Source organism: Citrus sinensis, chromosome 7, assembly GCF_022201045.2.
Source record: "Citrus sinensis cultivar Valencia sweet orange chromosome 7, DVS_A1.0, whole genome shotgun sequence".
Lineage (NCBI taxonomy): Eukaryota > Viridiplantae > Streptophyta > Magnoliopsida > Sapindales > Rutaceae > Citrus > Citrus sinensis.
This window is the reverse complement of record NC_068562.1, coordinates 28,130,318-28,152,137: the sequence shown is the minus strand read 5'-3', so window position 1 is coordinate 28,152,137 and position 21,820 is coordinate 28,130,318. Positions and strand designations below refer to the sequence as shown.

The following is a 21,820-nucleotide window of genomic DNA, read 5'->3' as shown; positions in this document are numbered from 1 at the left end:
ATTTGTATTAAGCTTAAAAAAAAAGAAAAAAGAAAAAGAGGGGTAGAATTGTATAACTGGAAAGAGGGAAACGGGTTTTCCATTTTAGAGAGAAAGAACCCGAGAAGAGAGAGAAAGATAGAGAGAGAAGTCAGACCCGTAGACCCGAGAACCCGACCCAGTAACCCGCGGATTGACCCGACGATTTCTCCCAACTCCAGCCACTTTACCGGCCGTGCTTGGTACTGATCTGAAGCTTGGAAGCAGACCGTCGTATCCCTGCCGTTATCGTCGCCGGAAACTGGCCAGAACGCCGGTGATCGAGCTCGAAAAGTCGGGGCTTCGACCCGTTTTCGTTGCCGTTGATCCCGCCGGAGTTGTGACGCGCCACCACTTGGAACTGGTTCCTCACATCCCCAGCAACATTTCCCGACCAGCCACGACCGCCGGGGACGCCCGGAACTCGCCGAATGATCTCCGAAAATTTGCGGAACTTTGGAACTTCGATCCGCCGCCGGTAGCGCGCGTGGCGACTCACTGCCACCACCGTTGGATTCACCGAGGCCGGAACTAGCAGACTTAAGTTCCCCATCGTCGTTGACTGAAGTCCGGTCACCGTTGACCGGCGAGGGGCAATTCGGTAAATTCATGGACTTTTGGGGGTGATTGTGTAATTTTATTTAAATAATGGACATTTTGGTAATGTTGGTTGAAGGCAGTGAAGTAATTTGTGATTTTAAGGGTAATTCGGTGATTTAACTCGTTAAGGACATTTCGGTAATTTTACGAACCGAGGGTAATTTCGTAATTTCGGACAATGTGATTAATTTATGTAATCTGAATTGAGGACAATATGGGTATTAACGAATATGAGGATAATTTGGTAAAATCATGAAGTTTGAGGATAAGTTGGTAAAATATTGATGTTGGGGGTATTTTGGCAATTTTGGCCTATAGGGGCATTTTGGTAATTTTATACATGCGGGACTAGTTTATCGTTAATAGATATTTGTTTCGAGATTTATTATATTAATTGGTTTTTACGGAGAATAATTATGGTGTTTTCTGTGATTAGGAGGATCCGCATCCGCGAACGAGAATCTACCCGCGGACGTTGTTGATACTGAGTCTAGACATCATCACTGTGAGTGGAATATACAAATTCTATTTTCATAGTATATGCTGATTTTCTTATATAGTACAGTATGTTTGAGAAATAAATGTTTAATGCGTTGATTTAATGATTTTCCAGCGAATTGACTTTTATTTATGTGTTGATATTTATTATGATTGAGAATGAGTTCGATTTATGATTTTCTTATCGTTTTTGAGTAAAAGCATGATATTAGAATTGAGCAGATTTGAGATATGTTGAATAGAAAGAAAATGAGATTTCAGATGGGATCATATGTTTACTATTAGTTTTGAAATCATTAGACAGTACCTTTCCCTCCAGATACAGAGATACAGATAAAAAGAGATACAGATAAGATGAGATAGAGGCCTTTGGGGCCCGTCGGGACACACATAAAGGCTTTGGGCCGTGTGTTCGGGCGCTTTTGCCTTTTGGGGGCTTATGCATGCACAGTACAGATATATGAGATAAGAGATATGAGATATGAGATGAGAACGTCCCCATCTATCCGTTGTGGCTCCGGGGCATGACGTTACCCAGATAGTGCGTCATTGCCTGGCCGTTGTAGCCCGGATATGATCAGATTATCCCCTGGGTACTTGTTTGATGACAGTTTTTAGTATTCAGTATTTAATATGAGTATGGTGATTCCATCGATTTTATGCAGATTTATTATTGCAGTTATTCAATTTGAATTAAATGAGTTTATGATATTTTGAGAAATTGATTTGAGAATTGATTTACGAAATTGAAATTGATTTAAGAAAAGATTTGAGAAAGATTAAATGATTTTGAATAATTTATTAAAGTATCAGCACCTACTATCCACTCACTGAGCTCACTGAGTTTTATACTCACCCCTCTTTTATTATATTTTTTCCCCCCACAGGAGATTTACAGGTACATCAGTCAACCCAGTAGTGAACGTTAGTTTGATATTGTGGTCACGTGATGGTGCTAGAAGTCGTGGATTTTATTATTATATTCGAAATTTGTGTTATTATTTTATGTTATTAAGGATAATCGTTGTATTTTAATATTCGGATGATTTTGGTGATATTCGAGAAGTTGGTTTGAGAAGTTTGTTATGGAGGATGTTTGGTTATTAAATTATTTCGGGAGTGTTATTTTGTCATTTGCAGGGTTGGATATGTTTTATTTATAAGGGAGACTCTGCCAAAATTTTTATAGATTTGTTATTAATTCGATTTTACGAGTTTAGATAGACTCGCCCTGGGGGAGGTTGCGGGGCGGGTCGTTTCAAAGGCCTTGCCTCAGTTGTATATCCCCAAACATGCAAGTGTTTTAGACTAGAATTCTTGCATGTCCGAAGCTTGTAAGGGGTTTTAGCAATCGCTTTAGTTGGAACCCTATTAAGGATATATGCTGCAGTTTTAAGTGCTTCTTACCAGAATGATTCTGGTAAGGTAGAATGACAAATCATACCCTTCACCATGTCCTTAAATGTCCTATTTTGTCTTTCAGCAACACCGTTCATAGTGGGCAAACCCAACATAGTATACAGTGGGATGATACCACATTCCTCTAGAAATTTAACAAATAGTCTTGGACATTGTTCATCTGAACCGTTATATATACTATAGTATTCACTACCACGGTTAGATATGACGTTTTTAATTCTTTTGTGTAGTTATTTCTCATTTTCAACCTTAAAATTTTTAAACATATCTAAGGATTGTGACTTTTGATGGAAGAGATATATGTAGCCATATTTAGAAAAATCATTTACAAACGTCATAAAATATTATTAACCATTCCAAGTAGCCACAAGGAATGGCCCACAAATGTCCATATGTATGAGTTCTAAAACATCCAAAGTCCTGTTGACTTTAAATATCCTTTTTATTACTTTGTTTCCCTTTAATATAGTTAAAAGAAATATCAAAATTTGTGACGCAAAAGGCCAGCCTGGGACCATTCTAATGAATTAGGTCACATGATCGGGAGTCGTCTGGATGGGTTTCTTAAATGATTGGTAGGCTGCTGCTTTTAAGGAATAAGATAATAGATACATAAATACTTTTTTGCAGGAGGGCTTGGGGGAGAGAGGAGAGCTTTGGGATACGCTCACTTCTGCATTTTTGTTTAGGTTATCAACTTCGATGGAGGAGTTGCTTCTAATGCAAGTGAATACGAGGAGGGAACAGGCTCATGAAATTCAGGGGTCAAGAATTTCGTCTGACACAAGTTTCTCTATTCTCTATCTGGAGATATGACCCAATCTATTGTGCTATACCGTAGCTGAATTCTCATTGGTTTATTTCCTCTTTAAATCTCGTGCACTTAATTATAGGGATTTATTAAATGAAGTAATTGTATCAAACATATAAAGATTATCACCACTTGACAAAGAAATAGAATAAACCAGTTTTGAATCATGAAACAAACTATATTTTTCAATTCCTAAATGAATAAGAAAAACCAAATTTGTCCAAAGCAAAAATAAAAATCAAATTCTTTTTAAAAGACAATAATAAATGTTTCATCAAGATCCAAATAAAATCTAATATTTAATAATAATTTAAATTTTCCAATCGCTTCAACTTCAACCTTATTGCCATCGCCCACATAGATGTATCTTCATCATCACTTGGTTTTTGGCAACTCAAGCAACCCTACATAGACACACTGATGTGAGTGATTGCACCAGAATCTGTCCACCATGTGTATCTAGGTATCGAAGTTAGAGTAATACTTCTTCTTATGCCTGTTAACTCTACAAAAGAAATTACCAGTACCTTTTGGATCACCCAATTTCTTTTGTTATTTTTTTTAAGAGTTGTATTTGTAGCTTCCTTATCCTTTTTCCTTTTCTTGCCCTTGTACTTGCCTTTAAAAGTGGAGGTTAGGTGAGCAATTTCTGCTTTATCCTTCTTCAACTTATCGTCTTCTTGAACACAGTGTGATATGAGCTCATTTAGAGACCAAGACTCTTTCTGACAGTTATAGTTTACCTTAAACTAATTAAACTATGTTGGTAAAGATATTAAAATCAAATGCACTAGCAAGATTAAGTGTTTTCAGTTTAGAAGTAAAATGAGACATCTCCATAATGTTCTCTCTAATATTTCCTTTACTTGTATACCTCATTGAAATTAGGCTTGTCAAGAGCGTACCAATTTCAATTTTTTTATTCTTGAAAAAATTTTGTTCAATTTGTACAAGGAACTCTTTGGCCGTAGTTGCCTTTTCAAACATTGAGCCTTTAAATGCTTTTAGAATGGTCTTCTTCATGATTATGATACCCATGTTCTCTTTTATCATCAGGAGTACTTCATCCGTAAGAGGTGAGGAAGAATCAACCCTTAATATAAGATCGAGATCCATGACTACGAGAATTATCAAGAAGTTCTCTTGTCATGACTTGAAGTTAGAGCCATTTAGTGTAGAAATAGAATTGATGTTGGCAGTAATATTAGTAGCAGACATAACTGAATAGAGAACAATAAACAAACAAAACAAACTCATATTAGTCTTAAAACAAAAATAAATTCAAATAAAGGTAAACCTCATCTCAAGATACCGGACACTCCATTAATATTTCATCTTTGGACAAATATTAACTTTTAAGTGATATCTTCGTGTAGTAATCAAACACTGATAATAAGAACATGTCAAACAATAAATCTTCCTTTGGGCTGATTTATTATTCACATGTAAAAACCGAATAATCATCATGTGTTTAATACCATAGGTGCACATGTAATTCTATTAAATATAGACCTTCTTTTGGGCCGATCGATATTTATAGAAATTACATACACATAATTGTTTATATTCCAAAATAAATTAATTTCCATAAGAGAGGTCACTTTGGCGACATGTTGCTTCAATTAATTCATCTCAAAATATATACAAACATACCAATATTTGAATTTAAAATTGCACAAAAAATTACTAAAAATAAAAAATAAAAAATTCGGGTCAAAGTTTGGTTGACGGTCAACTTCTTTTTAATTTAACCCAAATTTCCAAATTAAGAAAAAAAAGGCTTCTCAAATTCCAAATTCCTTAATATCCGAATTTCTTTAATAATCCTAATCTAGAAAACATTATAAATTATTCTAAATGATTCAACATGAAGATGCTCTGATATCACTTGTTAGAAGAAGAAATCCTTTGGTGGAAACATCAATTATAATCCAAGAATATTCATGTTGTATCACCAAAAATCAAATACAAAATTTGTGGAAGCGTACCTAAATCTATAGTGTTTAATTGTTCTCTAATGTTATGTGGTTGGCCTTCCAGATCAATACGTTCTCTTAGAGAATCCTTTAATTTTCTCTGTATTCTCTCTTTGATGATGAGATGTCAGAAATAATAAAAAGATAAGTGTGACTTGTGAACCATGACCACCTATATTGGCAACTTTCACTGTTATCTTTAGGTATTTCTATTTCAGTCTATCATAGAAATAGAAATTACTTTTAAGTCTCTACATATTATATAAAAGCCTATACCCTATTAGATACATTAAAGCTCATATTACCGAAAACCTTAATAGATCACTTTTAATTGGACTTAACCTTTTATGACAGTTCCCAACACATAATTATTCACATATAAGCCCAATGTTGGATTAAGAATCCAACAATGCAATCCAACAAGGGACTGAGGTTTTGCTAAAGACAATTATTGTTACAAGAAAGAGTGTGGTTGAGAGAAACAAAGGCCAAAGATAGGCTAAAATGGTGAGGAAGCTTGTGCTAGATTGATGACTGAGATAAGTGCAAGAGATAAAAATTAGGACAAACTTGAACTCAAGAGACTTTTCTTGGATCTCCATGGCCTTTGAATCTTGATATGAGATGAGAAAATAAAAAAATAAATACAAGTATAGAGAGATAGAGAGTTCCCTTCAAAAAATAAAAAAGAGAGATTTATTAGTGTTATTGGTTATAGTGAACGAGAGAGAGAGAGAGAGAGATGGGGTTGGATTAAAGTTGATTAATATTATTGTCATTATTGTTGATTTTTTGAGAAACAATAGGGATTTTCATGTTAATTGCCAAGTAAATTCATTTAAGGATGTCAATAAAATCTAGATCTGCCCGATATCTGCAAAAATCTGGAAAATCTAGATCCGGAGAAATTTGGAAGATCTGGAATCCGGATGTAAAAAGTTTAGATCCGCATAGATCCAGTTAAATTTTATTTTAAATTAAAAAATTAAATTAAAAATATATATTAAAAATTAAAAATTATTTTTTTATGGATTTATGATGCTGTTGTATGTTATTCATGTTGGATTATTAATTGTTAAATTATGATTGAATTTTATTTGATACTATTAGGTAAATTATTACATTTTATTTTAAATTAAAAATTGAATTAAAAAGATATTTTAAAAATTAAATTTTATTTGTGGATTTATGATGTTGTTGTATGTTATTCATGTTGAATTATGATTGAATTTTATTTGATATTATTAGGTAAATTATTGAATTTTTAAATTATGTATTAAGTTATTGATTTTTGATTTTTGCGGATCTAGATATCTAGAATATCTGCTCTCATCAATTGCGGAGATTACCTGCATCTAGATCTGCATATTTTTTTTGTGGATCCGGCTATAGAAATGTAAATGCAAATGCAAATCCGAATGCACCTACATTCATATATGGATTTTGCCAACCCTAAATTCATCTATGCCATTGGAACAATTTTTGGCACTCTTGCATTGGATCCAACAGTGGGATCACGAAAAGACAAATTTAGGGTTAAATATTTATTTGAGTATTTTAAGTAATTGATTAATAAATTATCATAATTAATTATATTTCAAAAAGATTAAAAATATCAGCAAATAAGTTAATGCCATGTCAACAACCAGGTATGGGAGAGCTCTAAAAATAATTCACCCCACCTTAATTTGAATGGCCACCTTAATTTATACATGTATAGACCATACAACCAAACCAAAGCCCCTTTAATATGCCAAAAAATAACTCTACTTTGAATTGAATAAATCAATTCAACCACTCGTTAACTCTAGTTGAATTGAAGCATTCAACTTAATTTTACGTAACGTTACAATTCAATTTTTACAGTCAAATCATTCACCCTGCTACTTTGTATGGCTACCTCTAATATTAATGCATGTTTACAATTAATTGAATAATTCATATTTGACTTGAACTGTTCTAACATGTTAGCCACCTCAGGTATTTTAAACAATTCGAATTCTGAATTAAAAAGAAAGAAAGAAAGAAAAAGATGACGATTTTGCGAGTCATCCTCCCCCCCCACCCCCATATCCTTTCATTTTGAAGAGCCATGCCCTTGACCTTGATTTGTTTGGGTGGAATGGAAAGTGAGTTAATTGTTACTCATCCTTAATGAATGTTTCTCTCTCGCTTTCCTTGTACTACAAAATAAAGTCAAGTTCAGACATTGAAAACGAATTTTGGTTTCATGGATTGGTGGGTACAAAGAGATAAAAGTAGGTAATAATTTGTTCTCTGTGATAATTTTTGTAATGGATATTTTAGTAATAAAAGAAAATTTATTTAAAATAAGTATAAAGAGTATTTTGATGGGTTCAAATTCCATCTCTTATGAATTAATTAATTAATTAACTTATCCTGAATAAATCGAAAAGGAATAATGAATCAATAATTGTAACCAAATAAATTGACTTGAACTTTGTGACCCATGATTTTTTTTCCCCGAATTTGCTTTTAAATTGTTAAAAAAATAGTAGGTATATGTGACATGAGCTTTGATGGTGCCAAAAGCCATATTGCATTCACATGGGTTGACCAGTTTAAAGCTGAAATTAAGTACAATTTTTGAACCATCGATCTGTTCTTAATTTGTAGATAAAATTTTAGTTGGATTAAGAAAGACGCTAACATTAATTAGATGATCTTGACGATGCCACATTGACTTTGTCTAGGGTTGAGACTTTTAATTAATTTGAAGCGGATATTTTGATGAATCTAGCAAGTTATCGCCTATAACTAATTAACTGTCAAGCATGTCAACACCCAACAACGGCTCAATTTGTGTATATTAAAAAACATACATAGGAAGATCCATAATCTACATGATTCAATCTATGTGGATCGAATTTATGCATGTGACATATATTTGTGTAGTGATATTTGACCCTTTCTATTTATCTCATTAGCCCCACTCCGTAATTAAATCTATCTATTTTTAGAATTATCGTTTTCATTATTTTTTTTTTCAATCTCTACCATTTTCAATTACTAGTGACACTAAGATGTATCCACAAAAGAATTTGTATTTACCATTTACCAAATCATGGACATTTTTGTACAATCCCGTTGTGCAAGCAAATAGACATTGTTACCAAATGTCTCATTTTTAATTTATGTTTGTTTGAGCATTTAATTAATTGTGTACTAGTTCTTCTGGTGTACGTGCCCATGTGTTTTCATTTAGAAGATTCAAAGCAAAGTTAAAGCTTGATTATGTATTATTCAGTACAGTATCTTCGCTAGGTGTTGATGGAATTATTATAGCAGGTCGGTCTAGGTAGTTGATATTGCTCCTGAGAACTTCTTTGCAATGTAAACCTAGAATCTTATTTATTACTGATGACAGTATAATTGATATATCATTTCGGTATGTATCAAACTAGAAAGAACATCATCAATGTAAAACTGTAAATTGTTGACAAATACAAATAAATTAAAACGGGAGGGCTCCGGTTCAAAGATTTGTACAAGTGCAGACGTTCCCAAAGATCCGTGATTTGATTTCTCTACCGAGGATAGGGATGCAGGTAGAACCCTCTATAGACTAGATGTTTATGTCATATGTGAAGATTAAAAACAGGGGACTACTCAGATAAAGTAAGGGCACCAAATATGACTGGCTAATATATTTAGATTGGTCTGCATTTAAATGAGCAGACACAAGGCAGATATGAGCGAAGTACGCGAAGGCGAATCTCATAGCCCAGCCTAGCCCTCTCAATTTTTTTTTTTAAATTTAATTACATAATTGAACTTATTGAATCCTATTTAAGAATTTTTATTAATTAGTTACGCTGCTTCTTCAGCTATTATAAACTTGTTGTTAGAATTTATCTCACTTTTAACTTCAACCTCTCGTCTTTTCATGTCTCCTGTCAATAATTTTTTAAATTTTAAATTAAAAAGTAATTACAAATTTCAAGGGGAAAGAGTAATTTAATAATTAAATAATATTATTATATTATCTTAATTTTTGCTACACTGCAATTTTATTTTCTGTTAGGTACTTTATTTCAATAATTTCATTTGTATAGATAAAATATTTTGAGAGCTCATTATCCCGTCCTTATTAGGGGCACCAATAATTTCTTGATAATAAAGTTCTCTCGTACGTTGAAAAAGCATTGAATTAGAAAAATAAAGTCAATCCACTTGAAAAAAGGTTGCTAACATTGCCGCTGTAGGTATGTATGGAAATATTGAAGGTCTACATATGGATTCATATCCAACTAAAAGCCTTTTAAATATATTTCATTCTAAAAAATATGAAAGTTTTACTCAATAGGGAAATTAAGTTAGTAAAATCCAACATAGAAAATCATCGAGTTGCTCCTAAATAAACCTAAATCAATGTTTTTTTCCCATCCCATATGAATATTGAATGCTATTTGAATCAATTTGTTTTTCTCAATATTATTATTCTACCACCATGATTTGTATGGTTAACAATAGCTTTAAGTTTGATAGCTACAAAGTAAAAGAATCTATAATAATAATCCTTCATTTTTCATATTTATAAACTAATTAACAAATAAAAAAAATGCAGGATTATGATTCTGCTGACTCAGAGAAATGAATAGAAGGTCATCGATGAAATTTTATGTTTGCCATAGGTCAAAGTAGTATATATACCAGCATTTTCTTTAATTTTAGAATCCATGAATTTGACAAAGAAGAAGACTCGAAAGGAAAAAGTATTTGGATTTTGTTTCCTTAGATCTTACATGAATCTCTCGCTAGGTAAGGAAATCAATTGTAAGATAAGAATTCAAGACTAATATTGATGAATGAAAAAAATTGCTCGATTTATAAGCTTTTCCTTTATAGCAAATTACTTTATAAGTACTTTAAAAAATAATTATTAAAATAAGAAGGTATTTAAATAACCCCACTCTCATCAGTTTCTAAGTATTTTAAGGGTGCAAATGGCACCACATTTATCAATTTGTGATTATCTTATAATCATTGACTAGATTTAAAACAGATCATAGGATTTGCATGGATGTTTCGTTGAGCCACAGTATATAATTTTTAATGCAGAGCTTAGGTTACATGCTCATAAATGTCATCTATATATAGACATCGATCTGAACTAACCTCTTCATTCAGAGTCTCAGAGCCAGCAACAAGCAATTAGCAATGGCCATTTTTCTTACACTAGAATCAACTGTTCTTTCAGCAATTGCTGCCTTTCTAATATTTCTCTCACTTTTTCTATTGATTTCACGATATGGGCAAACAAAAAATAAAAATGCTCACAGTCAAGCACCAGAAGCTGGGGGAGCATGGCCGATGATTGGCCATTTACATCTCTTTGGAGGGCCAGAGCCAACTCATAGAATTTTGGGTAACATGGCTAATAAATACGGTCCAATATTTACTATGAAAATGGGCGTGAATCGAGCTTTAGTCGTCAGTAATTCGGAAATTACTAAAGAATGTTTTACAACCAACGACAAAGCCTTGGCAAGTCGGCCTAGAAGAATGGCCATGGAGATTTTAGGGTATAATTTTTTGGCCACTCCTTCAAGCCCATATGGCAGCTACTGGCGTGAAACACGGAAGATAGCTACAGTTGAGCTTTTATCAAACCATCGCCTTGAGAAGCTCAAACATGTACGTGAATCTGAAGTGACGGCTTCAATCAAAGGGCTATTCAAGGATTGCCAAAATAGTGCTACCGGTAAAGTTTCAGTGGAGATGAAGCATTGGCTCGAGGGCACAACATTTGACATCATTATTAGAATAATTGAAGGAAAACGTTATACTTCACAAGAGGGTACCGATTTGCATGAGCATGCAGCCAGTTTTTTTACCTTGTTTGGTAAGTTTGTGGTGTCTGATGCTTTACCCTTTTTGAGATGGTTGGATATTGGCGGAAACGAGAAATTGATGAAGAAGACAGCTAAAGAATTTGACATTATTTTGCAACAATGGTTGGATGAGCATAAGATAAAAAGAGGTTCTAGCGAAGTTGAGGGGGATGAAGATTTCATTTATGTGATGCTGTCCTTGCTGTATGATAATGCAAAGCAGCTTCCTGATAGCGATGCGGACACCGTCATTAAAGCCTTATGCCTGGTATGCATGATCATGAAAAGCTTATATGCACAATTAATGTTATTTTTAGTATGTCACGGAACTATTTTATATACAACCTTAATTACTCCTTTTGCAGACGGTAATCTTAGGTGCTGCGGACACCACATCGGTAACATTTGTTAGGAAATTGGTGGGTGAAGCAGACACGCAGCTAAAGTAAAATTGATAGAAAAATAAAGAACAAGCACAAAAGAGAATACCAGAAATTACGTGGTTCGGCTTTTAGCCTACGTCCACGGGCGAAGACAGAAAGAAATATTATACTAGTGAAAAGAAGTTACAAGTATTGTAGTATTTTAGCTCACTACCCAAAACCTCAATACACCCAAACTCTCAAATCACTAAAATTAGAGCTTATAAATGCAAGCTCTTAAACTCTCAATTCTCTCTACAAAACTTGGATCTCAAGATTGGAATTAAAAATGAATTAGGGAGCTCTTCCTTTTATAGCCAAAAAATGGCTATTAAATTAATATATATGTATATATTTCAAATGTTGTTGCCAACTTCTTCTTTTTCTCCATTTGGATGGCACCATTTTCTTTGGCCGGCGGCACCATTTTCTTTGGCCGGCTTGTCAAAGCCAACTTGAATTGGCTTTGTGGCCACCAGCCTTTGACATTTCTCCCACTTGGAGATTTGATTGAAAATCAATCAATCTCCACATGATCCTTTCTTCTTCGCCATAATCATGTTGCCTACGTTGCTGCTAGGCCACAAGAGGATCTACTCCAAACAAACTTATCAGTATTTATCGGCTTGGTCAAAACATCTGCTAGGTTCTCCTTAGTATGGATTTTCTGTAAATCCACACTTCCATCTTCCACTACTTCACGAACGAAGTGATACTGAACTCCTATGTGCTTTGTCCTGGAATGAAAGGCTGGATTCCTTGCAATGTGCAGGGCACTCTGACTGTCACAAAACACAGGAATTTTCTGTTGTTTATGCCCGAGCTCCTCCAATAACCTTTGTATCCAAATAGCTTCCTTGCAAGCTTGTGTAGCTGCCATGTACTCTGCTTCTGTTGTAGATAAAGCCACAACGGTCTGCAGTTTCGAAACCCAGCTTACAGCTGCTCCTGCAAGTGCAAACACATAACCAGTAGTGGATTTTCTTTTATCAATATCTCCAGCAAAATCTGAATCCACATAGCCTCTGACAGTAAACTCTGATCCTCCATAACATAATGCAACATCTGAGGTTCCTCTGATGTATCTCAGAATCCTCTTCACAGCTATCCAATGCTCTCCGCCAGGATTCGCCATGTATCGACTGACTGCTCCCACTGCTTGTGCAATGTCCGGTCTTGTACATATCATAGCGAACATCAAACTTCCCACTGCTGATGCATACGGTACTCGAGACATCTCCTTCCTCTCCGCTTCATTGCTAGGACACATACTTGAGGATAATTTGAAATTAACAGGAAGTGGGGTAGAAATTGACTTACAATCTTGCATGTTGAAGCGCCGCAAGATTTTCTTCAAGTAATTTTTCTGAGAAAGCCAAATCTTCCTGTTATTTCTGTCTCGGTGAATTTGCATCCCTAGAATCTTGTTTGCTGGTCCCAAGTCCTTCATTTCAAACTCCCTAGCCAACTGTGCCTTCAATTCTTGGATTCGATCTTTGTTGGGACCTGCTACCAACATGTCATCCACATACAACAGCAAAATGATGAAATCATTATCTTCAAACCTCTTGTAATATGCACAATGGTTTGAACTGAGTCTGTTGTATCCAAGGCTCATAATGAAGGAATCAAATCTCTTATACCAACACCTCGGCGCCTGTTTGAGACCGTATAGAGATTTGTTCAACCTGCAAACCAAGTTCTCCTTTCCTGTTTCTGTAAAACCTTCTGGTTGGAGCATATATATTTCTTCTTCAAGTTCTCCATGAAGAAATGCAGTTTTCACATCTAACTGCTCTAGATGTAAGTCAAATGTAGCACACATTGCCAAGACTACTCTGACTGTTGTGAGTCGAACCACGGGCGAAAATATCTCGTTGAAGTCAATGCCTTCTTTCTGAGCATATCCTTTCACCACCAATCTTGCACGATACCGCTCCACTTGGTCATTGCCATCACGTTTGATCTTGTATACCCATTTGTTTCCAATGGCTTTTCTTCCGTGTGGTAGTGGTACAAGTTCCCATGTCTTGTTCTTGTGTAGAGCTTCAATTTCTTCCTACATTGCTGTCATCCATAAAGCAACATCTGAGTTGTTTAAAGCTTCATAGAAAGTTGAAGGCTCTCCATCCTCTGTTAGAAGACAGTATGCAATGTTGATCTCTGTGACATACTCCGAGTGCCACGTCGGTGGTCGTCTCTCACGAGTTGACCGACGAACTTCTGGAGCCTCAGACTCGACTGGTTCTTGTTCCTCGTGCTCTGGTGCTGCTTCAGAAGAATCTGAATCTTCTAGATTATTTTCCACATATACTGGCACAGTCTCTGACTTTTCTTTTGTAGTGCCATCATCCTCATCTCTCCTTTGCAGTTGATCTTCTACAAAGATAACATCTCTGCTGATGACGATCTTGTGGGCAGTGGGGTCCCACAGACGATACCCCTTTACTCCATCAGCATACCCCAAGAAGATACATCTTCTAGATTTTGGATCCAGCTTTGTTCTTTCTTGGGCATTGTACATCACGTACACAGGACATCCAAATGCATGTAGGTAGGAATAATCAGCTGGCTTTCCAGTCCACATCTCTATCGCTGTCTTCAGCCCAATAGCTGTAGATGGCGATCGATTTACTATATAACATGCAGTTTTGGCTGCTTCTGCCCAGAATGAATTGGGTAAACCAGCAGTCCTCAACATAGCTCTTATTCTTTCTGTAAGAGTTCTGTTCATCCGCTCTGCCACTCCGTTTTGTTGAGGAGTGTATGCCACCGTGAACTGCCTCTGAATACCTTCTTGCTTACAGAAAGCAAGAAACTCGCCGTCTGTATATTCTCCACCATTGTCTGTCTTCAAGCACTTGATCTTTTTACCAGATTCAAGTTCCACCCGCGCTTTGTATTCTTTAAATACTGAAAATACATCTGACTTTTTCTTAATCGGATATACCCAACATCTTCTGGAATAGTCATCAATGAAAGTCACCATGTACTTTGCACCTCCCATGGATATATCCGGTGATTCCCAAACATCAGAATGAATCAAGTCTAGAATGCATTTACTTCTAGCAATAGATCTACTGAATTTTAATCTATGCTGTTTACTTATAACACAATGCTCGCAAAATGGTAAACTTACCGATTTGAGCCCCGGAAGCAATTTTCGCTCAGAGAGAATCTTCAAACCTTGTTCTGACATGTGACCAAGCTTGAGATGCCACATTATCGTTGACTCTTCTTCATTTGATGCGACACACGCATCAGCCTCCAGTAGTGTTTCTCCTTTAAGCATGAATAAATTAGCACTGATCTTTTCTGCCTTCATCAATACAAGCGCGCCTTTAATGATCTTCATAATTCCATTCTCCACATGAGTTTTGTACCCATTACTATCCATTTGTCCTAAAGACAATAGATTTTTCTTCAGGCCGTTGACATGTCGTACCTCTCCAATTGTACGAATTGTACCATCAAACATTTTTATTTTGATAGTACCAATACCAGCGATCTCCAAGGCATGATCGTTACCCATATATACAGATCCTCCTGAGATAGGTTCATATGTGTGGAACCATTCTCTCCTAGAGGTCATGTGCCAGGTAGCTCCTGAGTCTATAAGCCAGACATCAGAAAGTCGTTTTCTGCCTTCTGAAACAGTTGTTGCCTCGCTGTAGAGAATTTCGCCATCATCTGAGGTACTTGCTACACACCCCTGAGCATTTGATGACTCAGGTTCTTTACCCTCTCTTCTCTTCTGGTTACTCCAACACTCTTTCTTGACGTGCCCTTTCTTGCCACAGTTGTAGCATTTAACATTCTTCTTATTTCTGGATTTTGATCTACCATAATTTTGACTCCCACTGGGGCCACGTTCCGTTGATCTCCCTCTCGTCACCGATAGCGCCTCCGCTTGCTGCGAACTTGCTTGTCTATTTTCCTTATTTTTCCGCCTGCTCTCCTCATTTAGTACGGAGGCTGCAACATCGTCGAAAACTAGACTGTCCACTGGATTGTTGTTCGTCAGGTTGATGATGAGTTGATCATACGAATCTGGTAGACTTTGAAGTAGAAGCTCTGCACGTTCATTTTCCTCTATATTATGACCCAATGTTGTGAGTTGTGAAAATAGAGTCTTCAATGTGTTGATGTGGTCGGTCACCATTGTAGATTCCGCCATTCGAAGAGTATAGAGTTTTCTCTTCAAGAAAATTTTATTGTGTAGTGACTTGGCCTCGTACAATTTTGTGAGAGTATCCCAAATTTCCTTCGCTGTGTTTTTCTCTGGCACACTGGATAATACTTCGTCTGCAAGTGCCAAGTGTAGATCAGAAATGGCGTTGCCATCTATCTCGTTCCACTTGTCATCAGTTATCTCCATGGGCCTTTCTCCAATTGCTGCCAAGCAATTATTTTTCCTCAATACAGCTTTCATCTTCATTTTCCACAACGAAAAATTATTTCCGTTAAATTTCTCAATTTCATACTTTGCCGCCATTTTGTTGATAAATACTGCACACAAGCTGGTATACCACCTTGAATAGTTATGAGTATGTGTGAGAATGCACACCAGGAAAGTTCCCAGGAAAGACTGGAGGGGTCACAATGGTCCCACTTAAAACCCAGACTCCTTAAGCTCTTATCGCCTTTGTGACAGAACTTTCCTAGACATGTACAAAACCACACAATTGTTTTACTCACACCACTATTCCCTGCTTTGCACCGCAAAATTTTTGGATCGCTCCCACCGTTTCACGTGAATAGTACCGTATACGTGAATAGTAACGTATACGTGAACAGTACCTGACTCCAAAAAATACAACCAATAGCTCTGATACCACTGTTAGGAAATTGGTGGGTGAAGCAGACACGCAGCTAAAGTAAAATTGATAGAAAAATAAAGAACAAGCACAAAAGAGAATACCAGAAATTACGTGGTTCGGCTTTTAGCCTACGTCCACGGGCGAAGACAGAAAGAAATATTATACTAGTGAAAAGAAGTTACAAGTATTGTAGTATTTTAGCTCACTACCCAAAACCTCAATACACCCAAACTCTCAAATCACTAAAATTAGAGCTTATAAATGCAAGCTCTTAAACTCTCAATTCTCTCTACAAAACTTGGATCTCAAGATTGGAATTAAAAATGAATTAGGGAGCTCTTCCTTTTATAGCCAAAAAATGGCTATTAAATCAATATATATGTATATATTTCAAATGTTGTTGCCAACTTCTTCTTTTTCTCCATTTGGATGGCACCATTTTCTTTGGCCGGCAGCACCATTTTCTTTGGCCGGCTTGTCAAAGCCAACTTGAATTGGCTTTGTGGCCACCAGCCTTTGACAACATTAACATGGGCGATCTCTTTACTTCTTAACAATCGAGATGCTCTGAAGAAGGCTCAGGATGAACTAAACATTCATGTTGGTGCAAATAGGCAAGTGAATGAATCTGACATTAAAAATTTAGTTTACTTGCAGGCCATCCTCAAGGAAACAATGCGTTTATATCCGGCTGCGCCACTTTTACTACCTCACCAGTCGATGGAAGACTGCACCATCAGTGGTTACCATGTCCCTGCAGGCACACAACTTTTTGTTAACGCTTGGAAGGTTCATCACGACCCAAAAGTTTGGAAGGAGCCCTGCAAATTTCTGCCAGAAAGATTTCTTACAACACACAAGGATATTGACTTAAGGGGACAAAACTTTGAATTGATACCATTCGGCAGTGGTAGAAGAATATGTCCTGGAATTTCATTTGCCTTTCAAGTTATGCCACTAATCCTTGCTTCTTTACTGCACGGGTTTGATTTAGCAACCCCATTAGATGAACCAGTTGACATGGAAGAGGCAAAATCCTTAACCATCACTAGAGCTACTCCACTTAAAGTGCTTCTTACTCCTCGCCTTTCTGCTTCTTTATATGATTAAATATGCTTTTGTAATACTACAATGTAAGCTGTTGTACTATCAATAAGAAGTGGTTAGATGTGTTCATGTCTATCACTTTTAGGGTTCAGTTTTCGTTTTTCATTTTTTCCAGAGAATGTAAGTTGTGCCATCAATAAGAAGTGACTAGATGTGTTTCCGTGTATCACTTTTAAGGTTTAGTTCTTTTTATTTAATGTAGGTTGTTGTCCATTTATAAATTATGTACAATTCTTTTAGCATGCATATCAGTTATAACATAAATAGTAGGATTGGCGAGTTCAAAATCAATTGGAGTTAACAGAATCTTTTATAACAACAGTAGGGGAATTTGTAGAGTTCTTGAGAGATGAGATTTCTAACTCTCAATGAAAGCACTAGGGGCGGACCTAGGACTTTTAATGAACTTGGGCCAATTTATAAATTTATGATAAATATTTGTTGAATACGGTGCATATAAAAAAGTAAAAGAACACATATATCAAGAGATGTAATATGAAAACTCTTAGAGAAATACGTATATTTAACAAATAAGCTTATAATACAAATTATCAAAATTAAACTATAAATAATTATTTATGAAATTATTTTTTATTTTATTGATAGAGAATGTCATATATTTGAATTATTTAATATAATCAAAAGAAAAAAAGTAAATATGACCGTGAAGTTAAAAGTCATGAAAATTATAGTTGAAAATGTTGTTAATTGTTATTATGTTCCATTTTGCAATTAGACCAAACTATATATTGATATGGTTTGACGATGTTCCATTTTCTAATACTAGTGACGATGTTATAATATATTGATATATGTTTCTTTCAATTAGATCAAATTATAATTTTTTTTATAATAAGTTAAAGCAGTAATAAAATTTTTACCTCCTAATGATTTCAATTAGTTCAGTGTGAAGCCGAGAGTTAGTTACATTCTGTTACTGATGAGGTGGCAGTGAGTCAACTTATGTGGCCCAGCTTGTGGTTAATTAGTTATGACCAAGAGCTGTATAAATAACAGAACCAAGGCTGATCACTGTAGATCTTTTTCGACTAAGTTGAGTGACTAATACTGAGAGTGAGGATTCTTGGTTTAGTGAGATTTGTTCTCTAATATTTGTAGTCACATTGTAATCAGTCTTAAGCAATAAAGTTTCACGCCCTTTAGGGTTCTTCAGCCGTGGATGTAGGTACCTTGGTACTGAACCACGTTAAAATCTTCTTCATAGTTTGTCTTCGGTTATTTTGGTTCATTTATGTTCTTGTGTTTGTTTTGACCAAATCTTGGTGATTAATCGAGTGTCATTATTCATCTTTTACTTAACAAATTGGTATCAGAGCTGATAAGCTCTCTGTTCTTATTTCTTTCTTTCAAGAATGGCAGCCACAAGGTTTGATCTTGAAAAATATAATGGTGATAACGATTTCTACTTATGGAGTCTGAAAATGAGAGCCATCTTGATTCAACAGGGCTTAGATAGTGCCCTCGATGATGAGGAAGAATCAAGGTCTAAGAAAGAGAAGGGGGAAGGTTCGTTAGGGTCAGGTGGAGACTTGAGGACCATAAACAACAAAGCTCACAGCACGATTATACTCCATCTATCTGATGACGTGCTGAGAGAAGTAGCCAATGAGAAGACTGCCTCTGGCTTGTGGGCAAAGTTGGAAGAACTTTTCTTAAAGAAATCTCTGGCTAAAAGATTATACATGAAAAGGAAGCTCTACACATTCTTAATGAAGGAGGCGACAGTAATGAAAGATCATCTTGATGAGTTCAACAAACTGATACTCGATCTTGAAAATGTTAGCATCATACTTGAGGATGAAGATGTGGCTCTCATTCTGTTAAGCTCATTACCAGACTCCTATGAACATTTCGTGGACACTTTGCTTTATGGAAGACAGACTCTCACCTTGAAAGATGTCAAGAATGCTCTTGAATCAAAAGACTTGAAAAAGAGAACAGATGGCAAGGAACATATTGCAGGAAATGGATTAGTTGCCAAAGTAAAGACAGATAAAAAGATGTACAAACATAAGAAGAACAAAAACCAGAAAGAAAAGTTTGACAAGAAGAAGAAGAAAAGGAAATGTTACTTCTGTCAGAAGGAAGGACATTATATAAAAGACTGTTTTGAGAAAAAAAAAGCTAGAAAAGTTACAAAAAGAATCAAGTGGAAAGGCTGATGTAGTATCTGTAGATGAAGGAGAATCAGAAGATGCAGATGTCCTTATTGCAGCAGATAAGAAATCTTTTGGTGAGTGGATACTTGACTCAGGTTGTTCTTTCTATATGTGTCCACATAAAAATTTTTTTGTGACTTTTGAAAGTATTGATGGTAGTAAAGTTTTGCTTGGGAATAATCTAGCCTGTAAAGTTGCTGGAATAAGGTCTGTTATGATTAAAATGTATGATGGTTCAATAAGAAGCTTGGAACAAGTGAGATATGTTCCAAAGCTTAAAAGAAACCTCATATCTTTAGGGATGATAGACTAATTAGGCTGCTGCATAAAAGCAGAAAATGGTGAACTTTAAATCCTTAAAGATAGTACAATCATAATGAAAGGCAGTAGGAGAAATGGATTGTATGTGCTTAAAGGATCAGTTGTGTTACCTGGTATTAATACAAATGTAAGTAGTGATAAAACCAGGCTTTGGCACATGAGATTAGCACACTTGAGTGAGAAAAGATTGAAGGAGTTGAGTAAACAAGGACTACTAGGAGTTGAGTAAACAAGGACTACTAGGAGTTGACCAAATTTCAGTACTTGAATTCTATGAAAAGTGTGTATTTGGTAAAGCAACCAGGCTGAAGTTTATTCCAGGAAAGCAAGAGACAGAAAATACACTAGACTATATTCATTCAGACCTATGAGGGCCCTCTCAAGTTCTCTCTCATGGAGGAGCTAGATACTTCATCACTTTCATTGATGATTTTTTAAGGAAAGTCTGGGTATATGTACTGAAGCACAAGAGTGAAGCTTTTGAGAAATTTAAAGCTTGGCTGACTTTAATAGAAAATCAAACAGAGAGGAGGGTCAAGAGGCTCAGAATTGATAATGGGCTTGAGTATTGTTGCAATGATTTTGATAAACTCTGCATCAAGAAGGGAATAGCAAGGCACAAAACTGTAAGGCACACACCTCAACAGAATGGACTAGCCGAAAGAATGAATAGGACCTTAGTTGAAAAGGTAAGGTGCATGCTGTTTAATGAAAATCTTTCAAAACACTTATGGGCAGAAGCTGTTACCACTACAGCCTACTTAGTCAACATGAGCCCTTCAACAGCTTTGCATTTCAAGACTCCCCAAGAAGTTTGGTTAGGAAAGCCTCCAGATCTCAGCAACCTCAGGGTATTTGGCTGTCTTGAATATGCTCGCCTAAACTAGGGAAAATTAGAGCCAAAAGCTGTCAAGGGTTATTTCATAGGCTATCCAGAGGGCGTCAAAGGGTATAAGATCTGGTGTATAGATGGAAAACATTCAAGAACTACAATCAGCCGAGATGTTGTGTTTGATAAAGAGCTTATGCTGCATCAGAAGGTAGAAATAGAGCTCACTACACTTGATACAAATGGGGTTAAGGAACACAATTTTGAGGTGGAGTCAAGTGAAGAAAAGAAAACTACAGAAAGGGATCCCAAGCCTTATCAGAAAACGCACATCACCTCTCAAATATATGACTATCGGTTAATAAGAGACAGGGAAAAGAGAGTCATTAACCTACCCAAAAGATATGGCATAACTGATATGATTTCTTATGCCCTGGCAATAGCTGAAGAAGTCATTGGTGAAGAGCCTGTTAGCTACAAACAAGCTATGGGCAGTAAAAATAGAGAGAAATGGCTGGATGCCATGAATGAAGAAATCATCTCTCTAAAGAAGAATAGAACATAGATTTTGGTCAAGAAACCTCAAGACAAAAGGCTGGTAGGTTGCAAATGGATCTATAAAATTAAAGAATGGACTGTGGATGGTGAGCCTCCCAGGTACAAGGCAATGCTTGTAGTAAAGGGGTTCACACAAAAGCATGGAGTAGATTTCAATGAGATATTCTCTCATGTTGTCAAAAATAGTTCCATAAGAATTCTACTGGCAATAACAGCATTCAATGACCTAGAATTGGATCAAATGGATGTGAAGACAGCCTTCTTACATGGGAATCTTGAAGAAGAAATCCTTATGGATTAGCCTAAGGGGCTCATTGAAAAAGGGACTGAAGATATGGTATGTTTGCTGAAGAGGAGTTTATATGGGCTGAAACAGTCTCCAAGACAGTGGTATCTGAGGTTTGAT

At 35.9% G+C, this 21,820-nt stretch overlaps 1 protein-coding gene and 1 long non-coding RNA gene across 2 annotated transcripts; both read left to right on the top strand.

The window, feature by feature from the left end:
- Nucleotides 1–345: 345 nt before the first annotated feature.
- LOC127903825 (uncharacterized) lies at nt 346–2,171 on the top strand. The gene is made up of 3 exons (XR_008056692.1): nt 346–619; nt 1,055–1,123; nt 2,004–2,171. It is a non-coding gene; the product is annotated as an uncharacterized LOC127903825 (long non-coding RNA).
- An 8,332-nt stretch (nt 2,172–10,503) lies between these two features.
- Nucleotides 10,504–17,529, top strand: LOC102625191 (xanthotoxin 5-hydroxylase CYP82C4-like). The gene is made up of 3 exons (XM_025096360.1): nt 10,504–11,445; nt 11,543–11,580; nt 16,944–17,529. Exons 1-3 carry the CDS (start codon nt 10,504–10,506, stop codon nt 17,527–17,529), a joined length of 1,566 nt encoding a protein of 521 aa, XP_024952128.1.
- Nucleotides 17,530–21,820: the final 4,291 nt, after the last annotated feature.

Bases quoted from the DNA above. Each gene is read 5' to 3' on its own strand.
- LOC102625191 (XM_025096360.1), top strand. From the start codon at position 10,504: ATGGCCATTTTTCTTACACTAGAATCAACTGTTCTTTCAGCAATTGCT. The intron at 11,446-11,542 runs GTATGCATGATC...CTCCTTTTGCAG, and splicing joins TCATTAAAGCCTTATGCCTG to ACGGTAATCTTAGGTGCTGC. The intron at 11,581-16,943 runs ATTTGTTAGGAA...GCCTTTGACAAC, and splicing joins GCGGACACCACATCGGTAAC to ATTAACATGGGCGATCTCTT.